The sequence below is a fragment of the Dermochelys coriacea genome, chromosome 1, assembly GCF_009764565.3.
Source record: "Dermochelys coriacea isolate rDerCor1 chromosome 1, rDerCor1.pri.v4, whole genome shotgun sequence".
In the NCBI taxonomy this organism is placed as follows: Eukaryota; Metazoa; Chordata; order Testudines; family Dermochelyidae; genus Dermochelys; species Dermochelys coriacea.
Genome location: NC_050068.2, coordinates 329,584,410 through 329,604,487, shown reverse-complemented (window position 1 = coordinate 329,604,487; position 20,078 = coordinate 329,584,410). Strand labels below are relative to the sequence as shown.

At 39.2% G+C, this 20,078-nt stretch overlaps 1 protein-coding gene across 8 annotated transcripts in view; it reads right to left on the bottom strand.

The window, feature by feature from the left end:
- The window catches only part of PTPN12 (protein tyrosine phosphatase non-receptor type 12), a 158,390-nt gene that overhangs the window by 58,131 nt on the left and 80,181 nt on the right, over positions 1–20,078 (bottom strand). For all 8 annotated transcript variants that reach the window (XR_006275770.1, XR_006275771.1, XM_038400706.2 and 5 more), the window contains exons 3-8: positions 16,753–16,829; positions 14,607–14,702; positions 13,280–13,318; positions 12,250–12,321; positions 10,830–10,889; positions 2,447–2,589 (exon numbers count right to left, since the gene is read on the bottom strand). Coding sequence is in view for 6 of the 8 variants with exons in the window: in XM_038400706.2 (XP_038256634.1) it covers positions 2,447–2,589; positions 10,830–10,889; positions 12,250–12,321; positions 13,280–13,318; positions 14,607–14,702; positions 16,753–16,829 (487 nt within the window). In the remaining 2 variants the exon portion in view is untranslated. The remainder of the gene's footprint in view (positions 1–2,446; positions 2,590–10,829; positions 10,890–12,249; positions 12,322–13,279; positions 13,319–14,606; positions 14,703–16,752; positions 16,830–20,078) is intronic.

Genomic DNA, 20,078 nt, shown 5'->3' with positions numbered 1-20,078 from the left:
GCAGTCTCTCACTGGAGTCTGTTTTTGAAGTTTTTTTGTTGAAGGATAGCCACTCTCAGGTCTGTAATCGTGTAATCTGTAATCGTGTAATCTGACAAAGGAGGTGCTGTCGTCATCGTGAATAGGTCGGAATATGAACAAGAGGCTACTAGGCAGCACTCCAACACCACTTTCTACAAGCCATTACTCTCTGATCCCACTGAGGGTTACCAAAAGAAACTACAGCATTTGCTCAAGAAACTCCCTGAAAAAGCACAAGAACAAATCCGCACAGACACACCCCTGGAACTCCGACCTGGGGTATTCTATCTGCTAGCCAAGATCCATAAACCTGGAAATCCTGGACTGGCACCCTCTCAGGCATTGGCACCCTGACAGCGGGATTGTCTGGCTATGTAGACTCCCTCCTCAGGCCCTGTGCTACCAGCACTCCCAGCTATCTTCGAGACACCACTGACTTCCTGAGGAAACTACAATCCATTGGTGATCTTCCTAAAAACACCATCCTAGCCACTATGGATGTAGAAGCCCTCTACACCAACATTCCACACAAAGATGGACTACAAGCTGTCAGGAACAGTATCCCCAATAATGCCACGGCTAACCTGGTGGCTGAACTTTGTGACTTTGTCCTCACCCATCACTATTTCACATTTGGGGACAATGTATACCTTCAAGTCAGCGGCACTGTGATGGGTACCCGCATGGCCTCACAGTATGCCAACATTTTTATGGCTGACTTAGAACAACGCTTCCTCAGCTCTCGTCCCCTACTGCCCCTACTCTACTTGCGCTACATTGATGACATCTTCATCATCTGGACCCATGGAAAAGAAGCCCTTGAGGAATTCCACCAGTATTTCAATAATTTCCATCCCCCCATCAACCTCAACTGGACCAGTCCACACAAGAGATTCACTTCCTGGACACTACGGTGCTAATAAGCGATGGTCACATAAACACCACCCTATATCGGAAACCTACTGACCGCTATTCCTACCCACATGCCTCTAGCTTTCATCCAGATCACACCACACGATCCATTGTCTACAGCCAAGCTCTACGATATAACCGCATTTGCTCCAACCCCTCAGACAGAGACAAACACCTACAAGATCTCTATCATGCATTCCTACAACTATAATACCCACCTGCTGAAGTGAAGAAACAGATTGACAGAGCCAGAAAAGTACCCAGAAGTCACCTACTACAGGACAGGCCCAACAAAGAAAATAACAGAACGCCACTAGCCATCACCTTCAGCCCCCAACTAAAACCTCTCCAGTGCATCATCAAGGATCTACAACCTATCCTGAAGGACGACCCATCACTCTCACAGATCTTGGGAGACAAGCCAGTCCTTGCTTACAGACAGCCCCCCAACCTGAAGCAAATACTCACCAGCAACCACACACCACACAACAGAACCACCAACCCAGGAATCTATCCTTGCAACAAAGCCCGGTGCCAACTCTGTCCACATATCTATTCAGGGAACACCATCATAGGACCTAATCACATCAGCCACACTATCAGAGGCTCGTTCACCTGCGCATCTACCAACGTGATATATGCCATCATGTGCCAGCAATGCCCCTCTGCCATGTACATTGGTCAAACTGGACAGTCTCTACATAAAAGAATAAATGGACACAAATCAGACCTCAAGAATTATAACATTCAAAAACCAGTTGGAGGACACTTCAATCTGTCCAATCACACGATTACAGACATGAGAGTGGCTATCCTTCAACAAAAAAGCTTCAAAAACAGACTCCAACGAGAGACTGCTGAATTGGAATTAATTTGCAAACTGGATACAATTAACTTAGGTTTGAATAGAGACTGGGAGTGGATGAGTCATTACATAAAGTAAAAAGAAAAGGAGTACTTGTGGCACCTTAGAGACTAACAAATTTATTTGAGCATAAGCTTTCGTGAGCTACAGCTCACTTCATCGGATGCATTCGGTGGAAAATACAGCAGGGAGATTTATATACACACCTACATAAAGTAAAACTTTCCCCATGTTATTTCTCCCCCCCACCCCACCGTTCCTCAGACGTTCTTGTTAACTGCTGGAAATGGCCCACCTTGATCATCATTACAAAAGGTTATCCTCCTTCCCCCCCCTCCTTCCTGCTGATAATAGCTTATCTTAAGCGATCGCTCTCCTTACAGTGTGTATGATAAAACCCATTGTTTCATGTTCTCTGTGTGTGTATATAAATCTCCCCACTGTATTTTCCACCGAATGCATTCGATGAAGTGAGCTGTAGCTCACGAAAGCTTATGCTCATATAAATTTGTTAGTCTCTAAGGTGCCACAAGTACTCTTTTTTTTTTTTTTAAAGCTAGAAGAGTAACTTTTCAAAATTGAACTAACACATATAAGTCTTGTACCAAACATACAACTTTAAAAAACATTAAGCAATATATTTGGTACCTGCAGTGTATACAAATAGGCACATCTTCATGCTCCTGGTATTCTCTCATTAAGCTGATCATGTCCAGAATAGAATCAAAAGATGACGGAACATCGTGGTCAGGCCAGTTCACGTAATGAAACTGATATACCCTACGAGTTTCCTAAGGAAAAAAATTTAAATCAAACACACATTGAAGAATTTTGTATAAAAGTATGATCATTTTCTGCATGATTTATTTTCCTGATCAAAGATTTTCACTGCAAAGACAACAAATGCTTTATTTAGCCAAAGTGAAGTAAGTTTGAGCAAGGACAGCACAAGTGGATGAAACAGATTTTGCATTGGGGTTGATATGGAAATCAAGATCTCCAATTTTGTTACAAACCATGGACTCCAATGTTTTTTGTATAAAGTAAAACTCGTAATCTGAAATTATATTAAGTAAAAAGTAAGCATTCACTAACAAACTTGTTTAAGCCAGTGGTTTTCAACCTTTTTTTCATTTGTAAACTCCTAACATTTTTTGCACATATGTGCACTCTGAAGAACCCCAGGGTCTGTGGACTACAGGTTGAAAGCTACTGGTTTAAGCCCAAGGAGAAGGCTGAAGAGAGAAGCGACAGAAAAAGAGAACTCAGATGTGCAGAACTCATCTTTTTACTTTTGTTGGACCCACAAAAAGAACATAGTGAGAGCAAGAGAGAGATCGTCTTGTACATCATTAATTGAATATATTAAATTCTAATTGTTTACACCTGTGTAAGCCCATTGAAGGCAACAGGCTTGCGTATATATCAGTAAGGACCTAATTTGGCCTGCAAAACCTTTATGAACTGTGTAGATGTGCAAACAATGATAGATCCCAAGTGACATTCAGATCCCAGGAAGAGTTTGCAGGACGGAGGGAAAAATAACTTGTAAACTGATGCTTTTGATAAGTACTTTTTAGAACAGATCAAAACTAGCAGACTTCAGGAAAAACTGCAAAAAAGTAGTACATTCGATGTTCCAATAGCATTTCACAAAAGTAGATGAGAAAGGTTTTCATTTCATTTGTTCAAGCTCATCTACAGACTGCAGATACCAGTTTTCATCCTTTGCTGAACTGAGTGAACCATTATGAGATAAAAGGGAAAGTTTATATTTAATAATGAAGAGTGCTTAATTAGTTTAATTGATTTTTTGAAAAAGGAGAATTAGATGCACATGACTAGAAAAAAATTCTTTTATTGACAGAGAAGGTTAAGTACAGCTATCAAACTTCCACAAAATAACCTGTCAATGTGTCTCAATTATTTTGTTCTAGAGGGACCAACTCTATGGGTGAGGAGTTGATTCAATTTTTAAACTTATCTTTGGCTTTACTGCCAAGATGGTAAACAAAGTGAAACTGTGACTTTTTTTGTTTCTAGTGTTGTTTTTGTTATTGTAATATAGTGGACAGATGTCCTATAGGAACTTAACTGGAACTGCAGGCTTCATAGGTCATACGGTTGGATGCTAACTGGGACACAAGCTAAAAATGATCAAGAATAAACCTGAATTATCCAGTCCTCTCTTCATTTCTTTAAAAATTCCTTAAATGTAGCAATGCACTGAGTACACCCAAAAACAAACTGTAAGGAACAATTCATCACACATATAACAATATATTCAAAGTCCCTCTGAGCTTATTTAATGCTGGTAGTCAAAAGATATCGCTAAAATCAGAAAATTTAGGATGTTTTATAGATTGTCATGGCTTCCTGTGGCTTGAACAACAAAATAAACTGACAACTGTACACGCTATTCTGTGTAAGCTTTTTTCTGAACAATAACTATCTGAAATGGTTGAGATCAGAGTTATTTTTAGGGACAGGAAATGCCTCTTTAAGTGAGAAAATCTGACCAAGCAGAAGACAGTAACTTGTAACAGTCATTTAGTAAGAGTGGTGGCCACTACAAACCCCAGGCTGGATAATCACCTATGTTACCAACATTGTTTTAGGCTAGTTATGTTCATTAAATTTGTATTATTGCCATCCACCTGACAGGAGCATAAATGGCCCTTCCCAACTCTTTATTCTGAGTTACAAATTAGCCCTCTTTTTAAGAGGTATAACTCTGCAGAAAGGATCAAGTCCTGCATTTTTTAAACAGTTTCTTTGGAAGTGAGCTTGATTTCCTTTAGCAAAAAAGACAAAACTTCCAATACTTGTTACCATGACAAGTTCTGAATTTTAAACATTTAACTCTTATTTTTTCATAGAATTACACTGTGTGCACGCGCGCAGACGTACGTACATGTACGCGCGCACACGAATTCTCAAACTATTCCTGGAACTTTAACGTTTTACAATAATTAAATTCTCTTCCCGTCAGACATTTGTTCAAGAGAAGGTTACTCACCCTGTGCAGTAACTGAGGTTCTTTGAGATGTTTGTTTCTATGGGTGCTCCACTTTTAGGTGTAGCATCGCCTCCTGCACCTGGGATCGGATATCTTCATCAGCGGTGCCCATGAGACCACACATACAGATTCACCCCCCGCTCTCCCAGAGCTATGCGTGGGACATATATATAATGCTTTGCGGTCCAACCGCCCTCAGGTTCCTTCTCTGCCACAGAGCTGGGGGTTTCTTCGGGGGGTTCCGAGGCAGAGGGGAGGAAGGTGGGTAGTGAAGCACCCATAGGGACGCACATCTTGAAGAGCCCGAGTTACTGCACATTGTGAGTAACCATCTCTTCTTTGAATAATGTCCGTATGAGGGTGCCACTTGTAGGTGATTAGAAAGCGTCGACTTGGTGGGAGGCACACCAGTATTGAAATCTTGTCCATTTGTGAACCTAAGTGCATCTAGTTGTGTCATGCCTGCTATTTAAACATATCAGTTTGACTGTCCGAACCATGGAGGAGCCAGGTTTTGAGATGGAGCATCTGTGGATTGGGATGAAGGATGTGTCCTGCAAAAGGAGCCATGGCATTGGATGGACAGAGATCAATTGGCATACCATCATGTAGAAGAGGCAAGTATACCAGACCTGTCGTGGCCATGTTGGAGTTATAAGTATGACATGAGCTTGATCCTATAGTATTTTGCAAAATACTATGAATAGGAGGGAAAGGCATAAAAGGAGCAGTATGTCCCATATTATGAGGAATGCATCTCCTATAGATCCATGTCCCAGTCTTCCTCTGGAACAGAACTGAGGGCAGCGGACATTATGTTGTGTGGCAAAGAGGTCTGTGGTGGGGTATCCCCATTGACTGAAGATGGGCTGAAGTGCTTGCATATCCAGTTCTCCCATGCTCACAAGTGGGAACCTACTGCTCAATGCGTCTGCAATGATGTTTTGGTGTCCAGGGCAGTACACTGCTGAAATGGTGATTTGTTGGATACTCCAGTTCCACAGTTTGAGTGCCTCTGATCATAAAGAGTGGAATCTCGCTCCACCTTGTCTGTTATGTAATGTACGCAGGTGAGATAGTCATCACTCATAGTATGATGTTTGAAAAGAGGTAGGAAATGTTGGCAGGCATTGCAGACCGCTCGTAGTTTTAGGAGATTGACGTGTACGATGGATTCAGTTAACAGCCATCTGCCCTGAACTGTGTGATTAGGGAGGCATTGGTTATTAGGATCATGGTCGGTGGACACTGGAGGAAAGGAACTCTGACACAAACATTCTTGGGCTGCATCCACCAAAGTAGTGAGCCCTTTACTCTCATTGGCATGGAAGAGACTTCATGAAGGCTGTGTTTGTGAGGGAAATATACTGTATGGAGCCATGGTTGAAGAGATTGCATGTGTAGATTTGCGTGCCTGACCACGAAAGCGGCCATTGCCATGTGGCCTAGAAGCTGGAGGCATGTTCTGGCAGCGACTGGGAGGCAGACTCTTATGTTCAATACCAGATCTACTACACTTGAGAATCTGTGAGAAAGTAGAAAGGCTCTGACTTGTCTGGCATCCAACTGCACGCCAATGAATTCCAGTTGTGTACCGGCATTAAAGTAGACTTTTCTCTGTTCACAAGGAGACCTAACTTTGTAAACAGGTCTATTGTTATATGGACGGCTCAGAGAGAGTCAGTCTCAGATGCGGCCTTGAAGAAACAGTCATCCAAGTATGGAAAGATGATGTCATCTTGTTTCCTCAGATAGGCAGAAGTTACCGCAAGTACCTTGGAGAACACCCGAGGTGTTGAGTACAGTCTGAAAGGCAGTACTTTGTGTTGGCACTGGCTGTCGCCCAAGACTAATTGGAGAAATTGCCTGTGGGCAGGGTGTATTGTAATACGAAAGTATGTGTCTTTGTGGCCTTTTGTGGAAATCCTGTCCAAAGTGCTGGGATAGGACAGGTTCTATGGCTCCCAGTTGCAGAAGATTATTTATTTTTCCCCAGAGAATGGGATTGTGAGAGGGGTCCCTGAAGGAGGACAAGGAGGGAGTGGGCCGGGACAGGATGGATAGGAAGGGGATGGAGTATCCTCCTTTGATTATCTCTAGAACCAACTTGTCCAAGGTGAGGAGTCTCCAAGAGGGGAAAAATAGAGCTAGTCGTTCACCAAACTAGTGGAACATCAAAGACCGGAATGACTGGAATAGTGGGAGGCTTCTCGTGGCCTCAACCACACCTTCAAAATTGTTGCTGTCGTGGGGGCACGCGAGAGGTAGCCCCTTGATGAGCAGCTGTCTACATTTGATAGGAGGTCTGTGTCTTTGGCGCTGGGTGTCAATGTGCTGTTGAGGGTGTACTGCTGTGGTTGGGATTGCAGGGGGAGAGAATATTTCCCTGCGTGTCTCTTTGGTGCTGACGTGTAAATGCCAAGATAAGAGAGTGTAGCTTGGGAGTCTATTACAGAAACAAGAGAATTGTCCGTGCGCTCTGAAAATAGTTTCTGGCCCTCAAAAGATAAGTACTCTACCGTGGTATGTACCTCCTTAGGAAAACCTGAGAGATGGAGCCATGATGAATGCCTCACGACCACAGCAGTCGTGATGGATCAGGCAGTGGTGTCTGCAAAGTCTAACATGGCTTGCAGGGCTGTATGAGCTAGGAGGTGTCCTTCCAATATTAAGGACTGAACTGCTCTCTTGGCCTCTGACAGGTCATAGCAGAGTTCCTCCAATTTTGAGTAGTTTAGGTAATTATACTTAGCCACAAGAGCTTCATAGCTGAAAATTTTTAATTGGAGCATGGCTGATTAATACGCTATGTGTCCAAATAAGTCCAGGCATTTCCAAACCCTGTCTGGATTGGATTGGTATTGACAGTCTCTTTTGTGCACTGCATTGAACCCCCAAAGAATTTGGGGTAGGATGCGAGAATATAAATTTCACAACCTTCTTTGGAACATTTTTTTTTTGGCACATTTGCAGGTTGGAAGAATGGACGGCAGGGTCTGCCATTGCAGCTTTGCCCAGTTGAGAAGAGCCTCATGGATCAGTAGTGGGACCTTGGAGGAGGAGGAGGAGGATGTGTGGAGGGTATCAAGCAGCTTATGCTGCTGGTACTTGACTTCCTCCAAAGGAATCCGCAAGGAGTCTGCAATGCTGCAGAATAAGTCCTGAAAATGTCTGAAGTCATCGGCAGATGTAGGAGGAGGAAGCATGATAGCCTCATCAAGGGAGGAGGAGGAAAAATGGTGGAGCCTCCTCTTCCTGTTCCTCCTCTTCAATTGGTACCAGCAGGGGGTTCAAACTCCAACGGGCATGCGACTGATGGAGAAGGAAGAGGTGTAGGTCTCCGACTTTGCTCTCTGGGAGGGTTCCCAACTGTTCCCTGTACATGGCCCAAGGGTTCCAATATGGCCAGTGTGGAGCGAGTGAAACATGTGGCTGTATCTATGGTGGTCCATGCTAAGGCTGTGGACCAGATGTGGACTGTGGAAAGGGAGGATGAACAGGTATGATTTGCCTGGCAAACCAGGGAGTAATAGAACACTCCTCATCTCTGGGGAAGTTAGGTGCCATCCTCAGGAGGAGAAAGGGAGGAGTGTCATTTAGTCCAGAGAGGGTAGGTCACATCAAAAAAGCAGAGACTCAGGAGTGTCAGATACCAGCAGATCTTTAGGGTATCTAAAGTCTTGTGGAAGGTGGAAAAGCATCATCGATGCCAGTGTATAACTCTATATCGAAGGAAGGGTGTATTCCCCTGAAGTTTCCATAGTGCAAGAGACTTGGCCAGTGCCAACGATTTCAATGGTGCCATGGGCTTGCTCAGGGCCAACAGTTTAATCGCTGTTGGAAAGAGTGCCGGTGCCAGCATTTTTTTTGGTGCTGAAATTCCTGAAGTTTGGCCTGTCTCGTTCCTCAGAGCTGTGAAATGGCACCAAGGGCTGCAAGTCTGGCCTAGTTAGGACCCTAGACCGTTTCTTCAAGTTGGTACCAGAGGTACTTGGATAGGCCCTGGAGCTACGTCCCAACAGATGAGCTGAGGCAACAGCGTTCTGGTGGGCTGTGCCTCAAACTATGAGAAGGGAGTCCATTTCTTTTCATCCAAGAGAGAAAACCAGAAGGCTCTCTCTCTTCAAGGGACATGGGGAACAAGGATTGGCAAACAACCTGGCAGAACATGAGGGCCTCTGTGGGGAAGAGTCCAGGCCTGGGTCCGATGCTGGTCACAGAAATTTTAATCTAATGTCCCGGTCTTTTCTGGCTCTAGGTTTCAGGCCAAGGCAGTGGGAACATTTCTGTGGGATGTGTCCCTCTCCCAGACAGCGAATGCACTGTGGGTGGCTGCCCATTACTGGGAAGGCAACCCTGCAAGAATGTACCTTTTAAACCTGGAGTATCTGGGCATTAGGATGAAGGAAAAAGCTTCCCAATTAGGAAGGGTGGAAAGTGGGGAAACGGAAACCTAAGCTATGAAATAACTGAAGGTAAAATTAAAACAAAAGACAGAACAAAAAAAATTAAGATAGAAGAAAGACGAAGATAGTAACTACACTAATGGGTAAGGTACTATCTAGTACGGGAATAGGAAAAGCAGACTCTGCTGCGGATTCTGTCACAGACCAAAGGTGGTTGAGAAGGAACTGTGGGCACTAGGACCACACGGTGCTATATTATACATACACATATATACATATATACACACACACACACATCCTGTGCAGAGTGCGAGGGGGGCCAGGTGCACATGGCCTGAAGGGCACTGCTGATGAAGATCTCCGATCCCAGACCCAGGGGGCGCTGCCGCACCTACACGTAGTGCACCCATAAGGACATCACTTAAAGAACTTAGTTTTATTTCAGAAAAAAGTGACTGTAATTCTTAAGGATTTACATTCATAACTTCCATTCATAACTTCCAAATTAACCAACATGAAAAATCAGTATTAATTGGTATTATCACAGATCATCATAAGTACTTAAATATTAGAGAATGTTACTCGTAAGGTTCTTATTCTAACCAATCAACTAGATCTTGAAAGTACAATTTTAGTAACACTACCTTTGTTAGTAATTTTGATGGCCAAAAAAAAGTGTGCTTTAAGCAAAGATTTTGTTTTGTATGGTTTAACATTTATTTCCATTTTGAGCCTTGACTGCATCCTCCAAATCCCTATGGACTTCAACTGACAAAAACAAAGTGACAAGCAGAAGCAGGAAGGTCAGCACCTATTAACTTAAAGCTAAACGCATCTATTAGATGAAGCAAAAAAAACATTCAGAGGCCATCTCAGCAAGATATTGAAGCCCAGATGGAAATTTTATTTATCAATGCTAGACTGAAGAACAGAATCATGTTTACATTAAACAAAGATAATAAGGCAAAAAAGTCTGGGTATAACAGGGGATTAAAAGAAAATTTCAAACAAACACCAGGATGCACTTTCTCGGGCTAATAAATAATCTGTAGGGTGGGCAGTCAGATAAGTCTATCAGACACACAGTTATTGTCAAGGAAAACAGTCAGATCACATACTAAGAGGCATTAAAAAGGTTGGCTGGATCAAAAAAGCTTATTTCAGGCCTTCAGATTAAATTTGTGGATCAGATATTCAGCTGGAATAAACAGTATAGCTTCAGGGACTTCAACAAATTATACCAGCTGAAGATCTGGCCCTGTATTGTTAATGAACACTACTGAAAAACGTCACATAGATTTGGTTAACCACAAAAGCACTACCATAAGAACAGATAGTATGCTACAAGACATTTATGAACCTTTTGTTTCTTGTAACTAAACTATTTATGTCCCTTACAAACTTGGTAATGTACACAAGCAGAGAACCAAGTTTTTGCTCCTTTAATATTACTGACTTGACTTTTTTGTAAGTTTCCTTGATTATTTACTGTCTGAGATCTTTGAACAGATGTTAAATCACACCAGATTAAGACCAAAAATGTAAAACCAATAGCATTTGAACAACTGTCCTGAGTGGGGAAACCTTTCATGTTTTAATGACTTACATTTTGAAATTCAAGTAATAGCGTTCTAATATAGTAGTCTGTTCTTGCTTGTTCAGCTTCCTAAGTAAGAGGAAACATCTGTGAGTAGATAGGAATTTAATATTCAACAAATTAGATATAAACCCCAACTTTATTCTCTATAGTGTCATGTGAACAAAAATAATTCACTTTTTGACAATTTAAGAGACTTACTTGAAGAGTCAGTGTAAAAGCTATTTATCTGCTATGAAGCTAGACAGGTAAACATGTTTTACCATGTTTTTTCTTTTTAAAAAAATGAAATAAGATTTTGGGTTAAAAAAAAGTCAGTTAAGTTCTTGGCCAGAGGCTACTCTATTTAGAAATGAAATTTCCCCATAAAACTAAGCTGTCATCAAATTCTGTCACTTTTCTCAACGATATTTCAGAATACATTCCTGTACCTCTAATGCTTCTCCATGCCTTAGTTAACTTTCTCTGGCCTCCTTGTTTTCTAACTTGCTTCCTTCAATTTATCCTTCCTTGCCATCACTCAGATCATGTTTTGCCCCCACCTGAATCCCTCCATTAAACCTCCATCATTTACTGAATCAAATTTAAGGTTATTTTTCTTTCCTAGATTGGACACAATTCAGTCCCGCTTATATTGTTGAGTCTCTCCTTACCCTTTTCACTCTCTCTGTGATATAGACCTCACCTCTCCTTTTATTGTCTTCCTTTTCCTGATGCCTTATATTGCAACCAATCCATGCCACAAATGCCACCTCTATCCCAATATGCATTCTCACTTATTAAAACCTATTTCAAGTGAGTTTGCATTTGAAGGGCCCTTGAACATACTACTGTACCCACACCTCTTTTAGTAAGCAAAGGAAGTATTACCATTTTTCTGGTCTAACCAGGATATCAATTTTTGAATTTTAAATGACAAGCTCAGGCCAGAGACCATTTGGGCCTTGTGCAGTGTCAAACAAAGCTGGCACTCAACCCAATATTTAATATTAATGTGGGCAGCTACAAAAAATTCACCTTTCTGCAGTTATTTGCTAAATATGAAAGATTAATTTTACAGGACATACAATAAATAAGTATGCATTTTACATTAATATAATAATAAATAATATAAATTCAATATATAATATAATAAAGCGAGACACTAAAGTCCTCTGTGTAGCCAGGCAAGAGACAGTGCCTTATGTCACTAGGGATCCGCAATAACTGAGAATTAGTAGCCACAGTGAAACAACCTAGGACCTGTTCTGTCCACAACGAGAAAGGTGCATTTTAAAAACATTGTATGTTTAGAATTAAAATTTACATGTGATTACAAAAAAGCATTCAGCGTCTGTGCTACTGAGTACATCTGATAATAGGAAGAGCTCTTCAAGATGTACAGCAATAAATTTATTAAAAATATTAGTTCACAAAACTGTATACTTACACAAGAAATCTGAAATGGTCCAAAAGTTACACTTTCTTCTCCATGCAAAGGCCAGTACCGCTCACATTTTTTCTATTAAAAAAAATAGTGTAGTCCTAATTTAATCCATAGTTGGTACTTTAAGAAAGTCACTGACAGTAAAAGTGTTGCCATATTTTGCAATTTTAACCGCAAGTCTCATATTTGGTGTTTTTCTTACAACTCCAGCTTCTGGAGTCCTGTGATTGAGAGAGCATTTCAGCTTTCATTTAAAACTAAACAAAAATAATAAGATTTTAGTCTTCATGGTTGCAGAGAAAAGTTTGAAAACAAACCTTAAGAACTTGAAAAAACGAAGACCAACAAATGTAAGCAAGAGATTTGTAAAAGTGAGATTTTTTTTTTTTTTTTTAACGCCTCGTGATCTTTTGGAGCCCGATTCAAACTTTTTGTGAATGCACAGGGTTAGCAATAGTGGTTGCACAGAGTTTCCCTGTAGCACTGGAAATACTCACTAAGCTACGGAGCATGCCAGAGCAATATCAGCCCTTCCTGTCTCCTCATCTCACATGGGGTTCGATGGACTCAAAATCAAGATTCCTTATTTGATTAATGGGCCTTTTTATGCCTAAAACTGCACTATAATCTCCTCAGTGAGAAGACCAGCAGCAGTACAGTTACCATTAGTTCATTTTAATTCATAGGGATCCTTTTATAACTGAAAATAAAGATTAGCTTGGATGCTATTCAGGTAATCTATTCAGGTTGTACCCGGCTAGCACCATGGTACAGTTACCAGAAAACAGCTGCTTTCTAGAATGAAAAAGTGGCTAAATTCACTCATTTTCTATGCATATTGCACAACTTGGTTTGTGGAAGCAGATTTGTGAACTCTCTCCATAAAGAATGACAAGAATAAAGGCTCTTTTACTTGGTGCAATTGAGCTATATTTGTAGCTATTGACTTTACATAAAAAGTGTCAATTAAAACACTGTCCTAGCCAGTGGGGCTGCAACAATTTATTCATCTTTCCATTTTAAGCATACATACCCGTCCCATTTCAAACTCTCGACAAGCCATTACAATTATCTGAAAAAGGAAGAAATATGTAACTACAGGAAGTTAACATTTTAACATCTTTCACTCAAGTTCAGACCTTTGCCATCTGAGAAAGTGCTCAGACTTTGACTGTCTATTACTGAAGTGTTTAAACCTCAAAATCTAAACACAAGCTTTGCATATTAAGAATTGCACACATGCAGAAGTATGTACTTTTAATATTAATTTAATCTAAATACTAAACACAGTCTGAATTTTAATCACTTATAGCTAATCTACTCAAATAGCAATAGTAATTTCTTACATCCATTAGTTATTTGTATTCATTGCCATCCTAATGTTTTTAAAATTAACAGAGAGAGAAGTCAGTCTATAAAAGTTATACACTTAAATTCTTGTATAGAATGACAAGTTGTGATTGACCTTGCCATTTTTATACAACGTACATGGTTGTATGCTTTACAAGCAAACACAGCCATAGTTGGCTTAGTTAAATTGTCTGGAAAGAACCAGGACAGATTTTTGCACTGATCATACATAAATAAAGAAATAAATATTCAAAATTTTAAAACGTAACTTACTGCTATTTTTCATGGAGTTTTCTGTATTACCTTAAACCTCTAGATAGGAAATCTTTAAATTTTAAGCAATTCATTGTACTAGGGAGTAATATTAAGTTTCCCCAGTCACTAAATCACTGTTTTAATTGGTAAATATTAAAATAGATTTTAAATTTTCTTCTGTTATGAACATTTATGAATGAAAGTTGTACAATTATGAAAAGCTCATGAATTAGTAGAAAAGAGATGAGTTTTATAGTACTAAAGCTTCCACTTAATTCATTACAACAGTGCAAAACTATATCACTACATGAACTCTAAGAGAAAGACTACTCCTAAACTCAGGGTTTTTTTTTTTTTTTGTTTGTTTGTTTAAATGTTTGAACCCTTATTTCTGAAACCAGTTTTGCCAGTCCATACTGGACTAATTAGAGTGATAAACCCTATTCCAGGAAAATGATTAATGATGCATTTGAGCTGTTTGTATACAATAAAATAATTTTACTGGCAATATTTAAATTTAATGTTTTTTATAATATGAATGAAAACTGTGGGAAAACAAGTTATGTTTCAACACTGTAGGCCACTAAGGTTTTCGCGAGTCTGTAGAATTTTTGGCAGAAGTCCAAGTTGCTCAATTTTTGTAAACATTCCTTTCTGCCAACAGCTCCAAAAGACTCTGAAAATGCATTCTTAGTTGCTCAATATTCATCACCATGTATGTATGTAACCAGTTTAAAAAGAAGTAGGATACTTACTGCAACATTGTACTCCCATATCATTCTCCAGAAATCTATTACTGTATTTGCTAATGGTCCCTGGGTAGCAACATATGCTTTTGGCCCATGTACTCCCTAAAATTGCAAAAGAGAGAAACAGCTGAATGTTCACTACAGAAGTCTGGTTATATTGGATAAAAAAATTCCTTATTTCATAATTTAAATGTAAATCTAGAATCTCTTTTCAGTGTCCTCCTTCCAAAAAATGGCAGAAATAGCCTCCACCACACTTCCAAACAGCTGAGTTGATGTAAAAGCAGGGGGTAAAACAATGGGAATTTTATAAGGGTATGTCTACATTGCAGCTGGAAACCGCCTTCAAGCCAGGATAGATGGATATGTGCTCATGCCACACACACACACACACACACACACAGAGGATACTCGAGCACAGGCTAGCCACCCAATAAGCCCACCTAACTTCATGCATCTGAGCTCAGGTTGCTAGCTTGTGCTGCAACATCCACATTGCTATTTTTAATGCGCTACCTCAAGGAGGGCTAGAACACATCCATCTACTCAGGCTGGGTGAGATGCTCCCAGCCTCAGTGTAGACGGACCCCTGTTGGCTTTAAATGGACCAGGATTTCACAGTTGTAAATTCTTACATTATGCCAGCATAAAAAATTAAGACCAAGGAGTTCAGTAAATTTATTTATTGATTGATTGAAAAGGAAAGTTTGGCTGGAAGTTCCAATTCTGCAATGTTTCCCTTGCTTTATAGATTTGTTAAAAATGAGAAAAAAAAACTAATACTTTAGATATAAATCTGAAAGTATGCTTCATATTAAAATCTGCCCACCAAAAAAAGTTCTAAGAAAACGTGCAGAATTATTTACATAAGAATGGCCATACTGGGTCAGACCAATGGTTCATTTAGCTCAATATCCTAACTTCCAATAACGGCCAACGCCAGATACTTCAGAAGCAATGAAAAGAACAGGGCAATTTTCAAGCGATCTATCATCCTCTGTGGTCCAGTCTTAGGGACACCCAGAGAATAGGGTTGCATGCCTGACCGTCTCTGCTAGTAAGCATTGATGGATCCATCTCCATGAATTTATCTAATTAATTTTGCAAAAGTTATAACTTTGTTTTACTTTTTAATTTTGATTTAGTTACATTTAATTTAATTTTGACTACTAACAGTGTTTAAATCTCTTCTTTTAACTCGTATTACATTTCAAAGCTCAATTTTTCAATGTAGAAGTTTTACAAGACAGTTTTAGTCAGAATATTTTTATTTTTAAGTCAAAAGCAGCAAATATTCTCAGACAACAAAAATTTGACTCAACTTTGAAATATTTGTTAAAAATTTCTCAAATCAAGTTTATGTCCAAGTAGTGAAACTTTTTTTTTTTTTTTAAAACTAATTTTAAAAAAAAAAAAAGCAAGAATTAAAGATTAAAAGCATGCCCACTGAAGAAAAGTAGATCAGAGTTCCAGGGAAACTTAAAAATTATGTAACTTCAGATCATACAGGCAAAAGGCAAAGCATAACAGCACCCTACCATGACTCTACCTGAAAAGTAGGTTTTCAGAAAGAATGCTACTTTTATTGTATTAAAATAATCTCCCTGTTCCCCAATAGTGATCAAATATTTGCTAAACATTGGAAGATCTGTATATAAATAATATTCTATATCTACCATCTCCATGTAGTGGTGAGCCTTTGCAAAGGCTCACCACTGCATGGAGATGTAGAGATATGTTGATATGTGCTTGAATATTCTATAATAAATATGCAAATTAGGTATATACAACTTATTTTTTTGTCTTAAAATATCCTATTTTCCTGTGAACAGTCTGTCCTATAAATGTTACCTGGAACTATATATCAAAAGAATGACAGATTTGCAGTTTACTGCACTGAAATCATGATAGGTTAGCCAATTCCAAACTAAATTTTTAAATAAAAGTACAACATAAAGTAACAGACATTAACTTATTTAAAGTACACACCAACATGTTTGAAAATTAAATAAAATTATGCCAACTGGAAATGTTCTATAGTAAGATTGAGTTCTTATTTCATAGGGTTTGTAAAATATTAAAGATTAAAATTGCATTTCTATGAAATCAAAACTCCAAAGGTATTTTAATGTAGTCAGATGTTAATACATACCTTAATAAAATTTGCATTGATATAGTCTGAATCTTGCGGGAGTGTTTTTAAAGTCAGTTTAACCCGGCTGTGGTCAACTAAAAACAAGATAGTTTTTTAGTGAAGACTTATAGCATGTGTTAAGATACATCTATTCTATAAATAAAAATACTGTGTGATGCAGCAAATTAATCAAACAAAATGTTTCTTAAGGTGCATAATAGTTTCTAGCAGATACTAGTCAGTCGATGAAATTAGCAATTTCTGAATAAGCTAACTGAGGTGCGAAAGGGCAGGAAAGACCTACAACTGTGCACTTAGAGCGTCCCAGTGGATCTCGAAGCAATTTACAAACATGGCTAATTATTGGGAATCCTAAAAAACTTACCACTGTATTGTTTTAAACAATTCCAATTTGTCAACATTAAGCAAAAATTTAATATAGTATTAAATATAACAATACTTATATCTATACAAGCTTTTATATAGAGCTTTTCCTCTGTAGATCTCAAAGTATCATTAACCCAGTTTTACAAATGGGAAACTGAGGAAGAAATAGCTAGAGTGACTTTGCCCAAGGTCATCCAGTAGATCAGTGGTACAGCTGGAAATAGAACCCAGATCTCCTGAGTCCTGGCCAGAACTCTATTAAGGTCACACTTTATAATGGTTGCCTTTGAGTGTCTGGGTTAGACTTAAAGGATATTTGCTGCCACAGTTAAGGGCAACTACATTGTATTCCCCCTCTATAGTCCACCAAGGGCACTTACTCCATGTTCCCAGCTAATTAGCCATCACCTTTCTTGGGAAGATACTCATGTCTCCCTCCTGACTGGGGTTTTCCCCTGCCTAATACAGTGATATTCCCAGTAAGCCAGACTGCCTAAATAGGCCAGCAGTTTTGCTTGATTTCTCTTAAAAGGCTACAAGCAATTGTAATTGCCAGCAGTTATAAATTACCACACAGCCCTTTATAAGCAAGCACATATATTTTTAAGGTGAAAACAGTCAAAACGTATTAAAAAAAATAAAAGCCACATACATCCTAATAAGCTTACCAGAGATCATTCCCCAGTGACAGCAGGGGCTCTGGTAGGAATCAGTTCTTCAAACCCAACAAAAAGTGTTTTTTCCCCCTGTGGTTACAAGTTTATAATAGCTTTAGTTCAAAACTAGCCCAGCCTCCCCCGGAATAAGTTAGTTTTTCCTTTATACAGCTTGGGCCTTTGGTTGAGACTCCAGTAACAGGTAATCTTTACCAGACAATGGCTCACGCCTCAGGGCATAGCTTCAAAGGGCTGGGTTTTTGCATTACTAGAAGTGGGGAATTTACATTCATCTTGAGATTTCTCCAATCAAACCTCTTGACAGTTGTTTGTCCCACAAGTCCATTCTTGTCTGGAACATTGTTCACTACAGTCCTTTGAAGTTTGTAACACTTCCAAGGGTTCACCTCACATTTCTCCCCTAGAGAGATTACATATAATCCCAGCCCACAATAACCTTTGCATGTAATACAATGGACCCCAAAGATACTTAAACTTAATTCAACAAGGATTTTCAACGATATTGCAGGAAACTGCCATATCTGTCAATTGACATTGTTACTCCCATTTTCCTAACAGCCAAAGTTATTATTTGCCTCTTAAATAAAAATATGGCAACACATTCCCAACACAGAGTGCTAAACACTGACAAGGGAACACAGCTGGTTGAGAAGACCAGATGCTGATCACATGAACTATAGCAGGAGGATACTGAGTGTGGCCTGGGAGAACAGTATACAACAAAAGCTAATTGAGACAGCATTTAGGCAGTTTCTTAGCATATTTTGTCTCCTGAAAAAGCATATACCAAGAGGTAGGAGGAAAAAGGCTTTGCAAGCAAACTCTGGGGTAAAGACCCAAGGGCTCAGGTTCCCTCTGCCTACTCAGCTTTCAGTAGAGCATTCCAACTGACTTCTGGATTGCTACAACCTACTTAGAAATGTCTAGCCATTGGCATCTCAGCCAAAACACCAAATATACTAGATGCTCAGTGAAGTACCAAAGTAGCATGCACTATATCAGAAGTAGAATTTCCACGTAAGCTTTTAAAGCAAAATTCAACCAAGAGGGCCAATTTTTTGTTTTGGATAGAAACAAAGGAAAACAATGGAAACGTTTTCATTAACACTATAAATCTCTGGTTTACACCTAAAACAATATTTTTATCAGCTTGTCTTGCCTTTTAGATTTAGCAGGCATCTACTCAGATGTTCTTGCATTTGGACAGTTTATATTTGTTGTATGAACCATAAGCAACTGAGCCTTCAGCATAAAATAAGTAACTCAGTCACAAAGCTTTGGTGACCAGAAAGTGTTGTGATTGAACAGTTGTGCAAGATTAGTATAACAGCCAGGTGTTTTGTTTTAAGTACTCTGGGTTACTGAACTCTTTGAAGCACACATTCAGCTCTGTGATGATTCACCATCATATTCAAGTGGTTTATTTACAAGTACACAACTATAAATGCTTACGTTTTAAGCTAGAATGTCAACTGGGAAGCTTCTTTCTCTAGAGACAGATACACTAACGGAAGTTTGCCCAGTGCTGTAGCAGCTCTCTCCATCTACTGAGGAACCTTAATAATCACAGAAATGACACTACAATAGAATTCACTAACTTCAGCTATACTTCAAGACCTATAACTTTCCTGAATCATAAAATATCCAAGCAACTAACTAGAAAGATTACTAAGGGGATACCAGGAAGTTAATCCTTTTTAGGTACTATGGAAAAAAAATAAACTAATCCTGCTCAGTAACAGTTAGTACACTTAGTTCACACTTTCAATATAACACAAGTAGAGACACAAACATATTAACGTTCAACTGAATATAGCAAATACATCTGTAGGTAATCCATGTTATTGGTCAATTGTGCATTCCATTTGATTGTGATGCTTCACAATTATTATTTGACATTCCCATTAATGCAATATTGAATAATAAATCCGGTTTTATGTTGTTTCAAAAACTTACTCTAAATCAAAAACAATGTTCTAGAGCGGAGATTGTCCTTGCAGTCTAAGCTCAGGCAACACTGTTACTGATTTTCGATTTGGCTGTGGCCTGGGGCAAGCATTAGGTCATTTGCAAATAAAAATAAAAAAAATAAAATAGGCATGTGCCTTCCCCCACACCCCTCCTTCAGAATATAGAAAGGAGGTTTTAAACTTAAAACAAGCCTTTTAAAAAAATACCCATTAGAAATTCATATCCTGTCTACCCTATTTTCCGCAAAGACACTATGGATGGCTGGAGATTTAGGAGGTATTTTTTGTATCTTGGAGGGTTTTTTTAAAT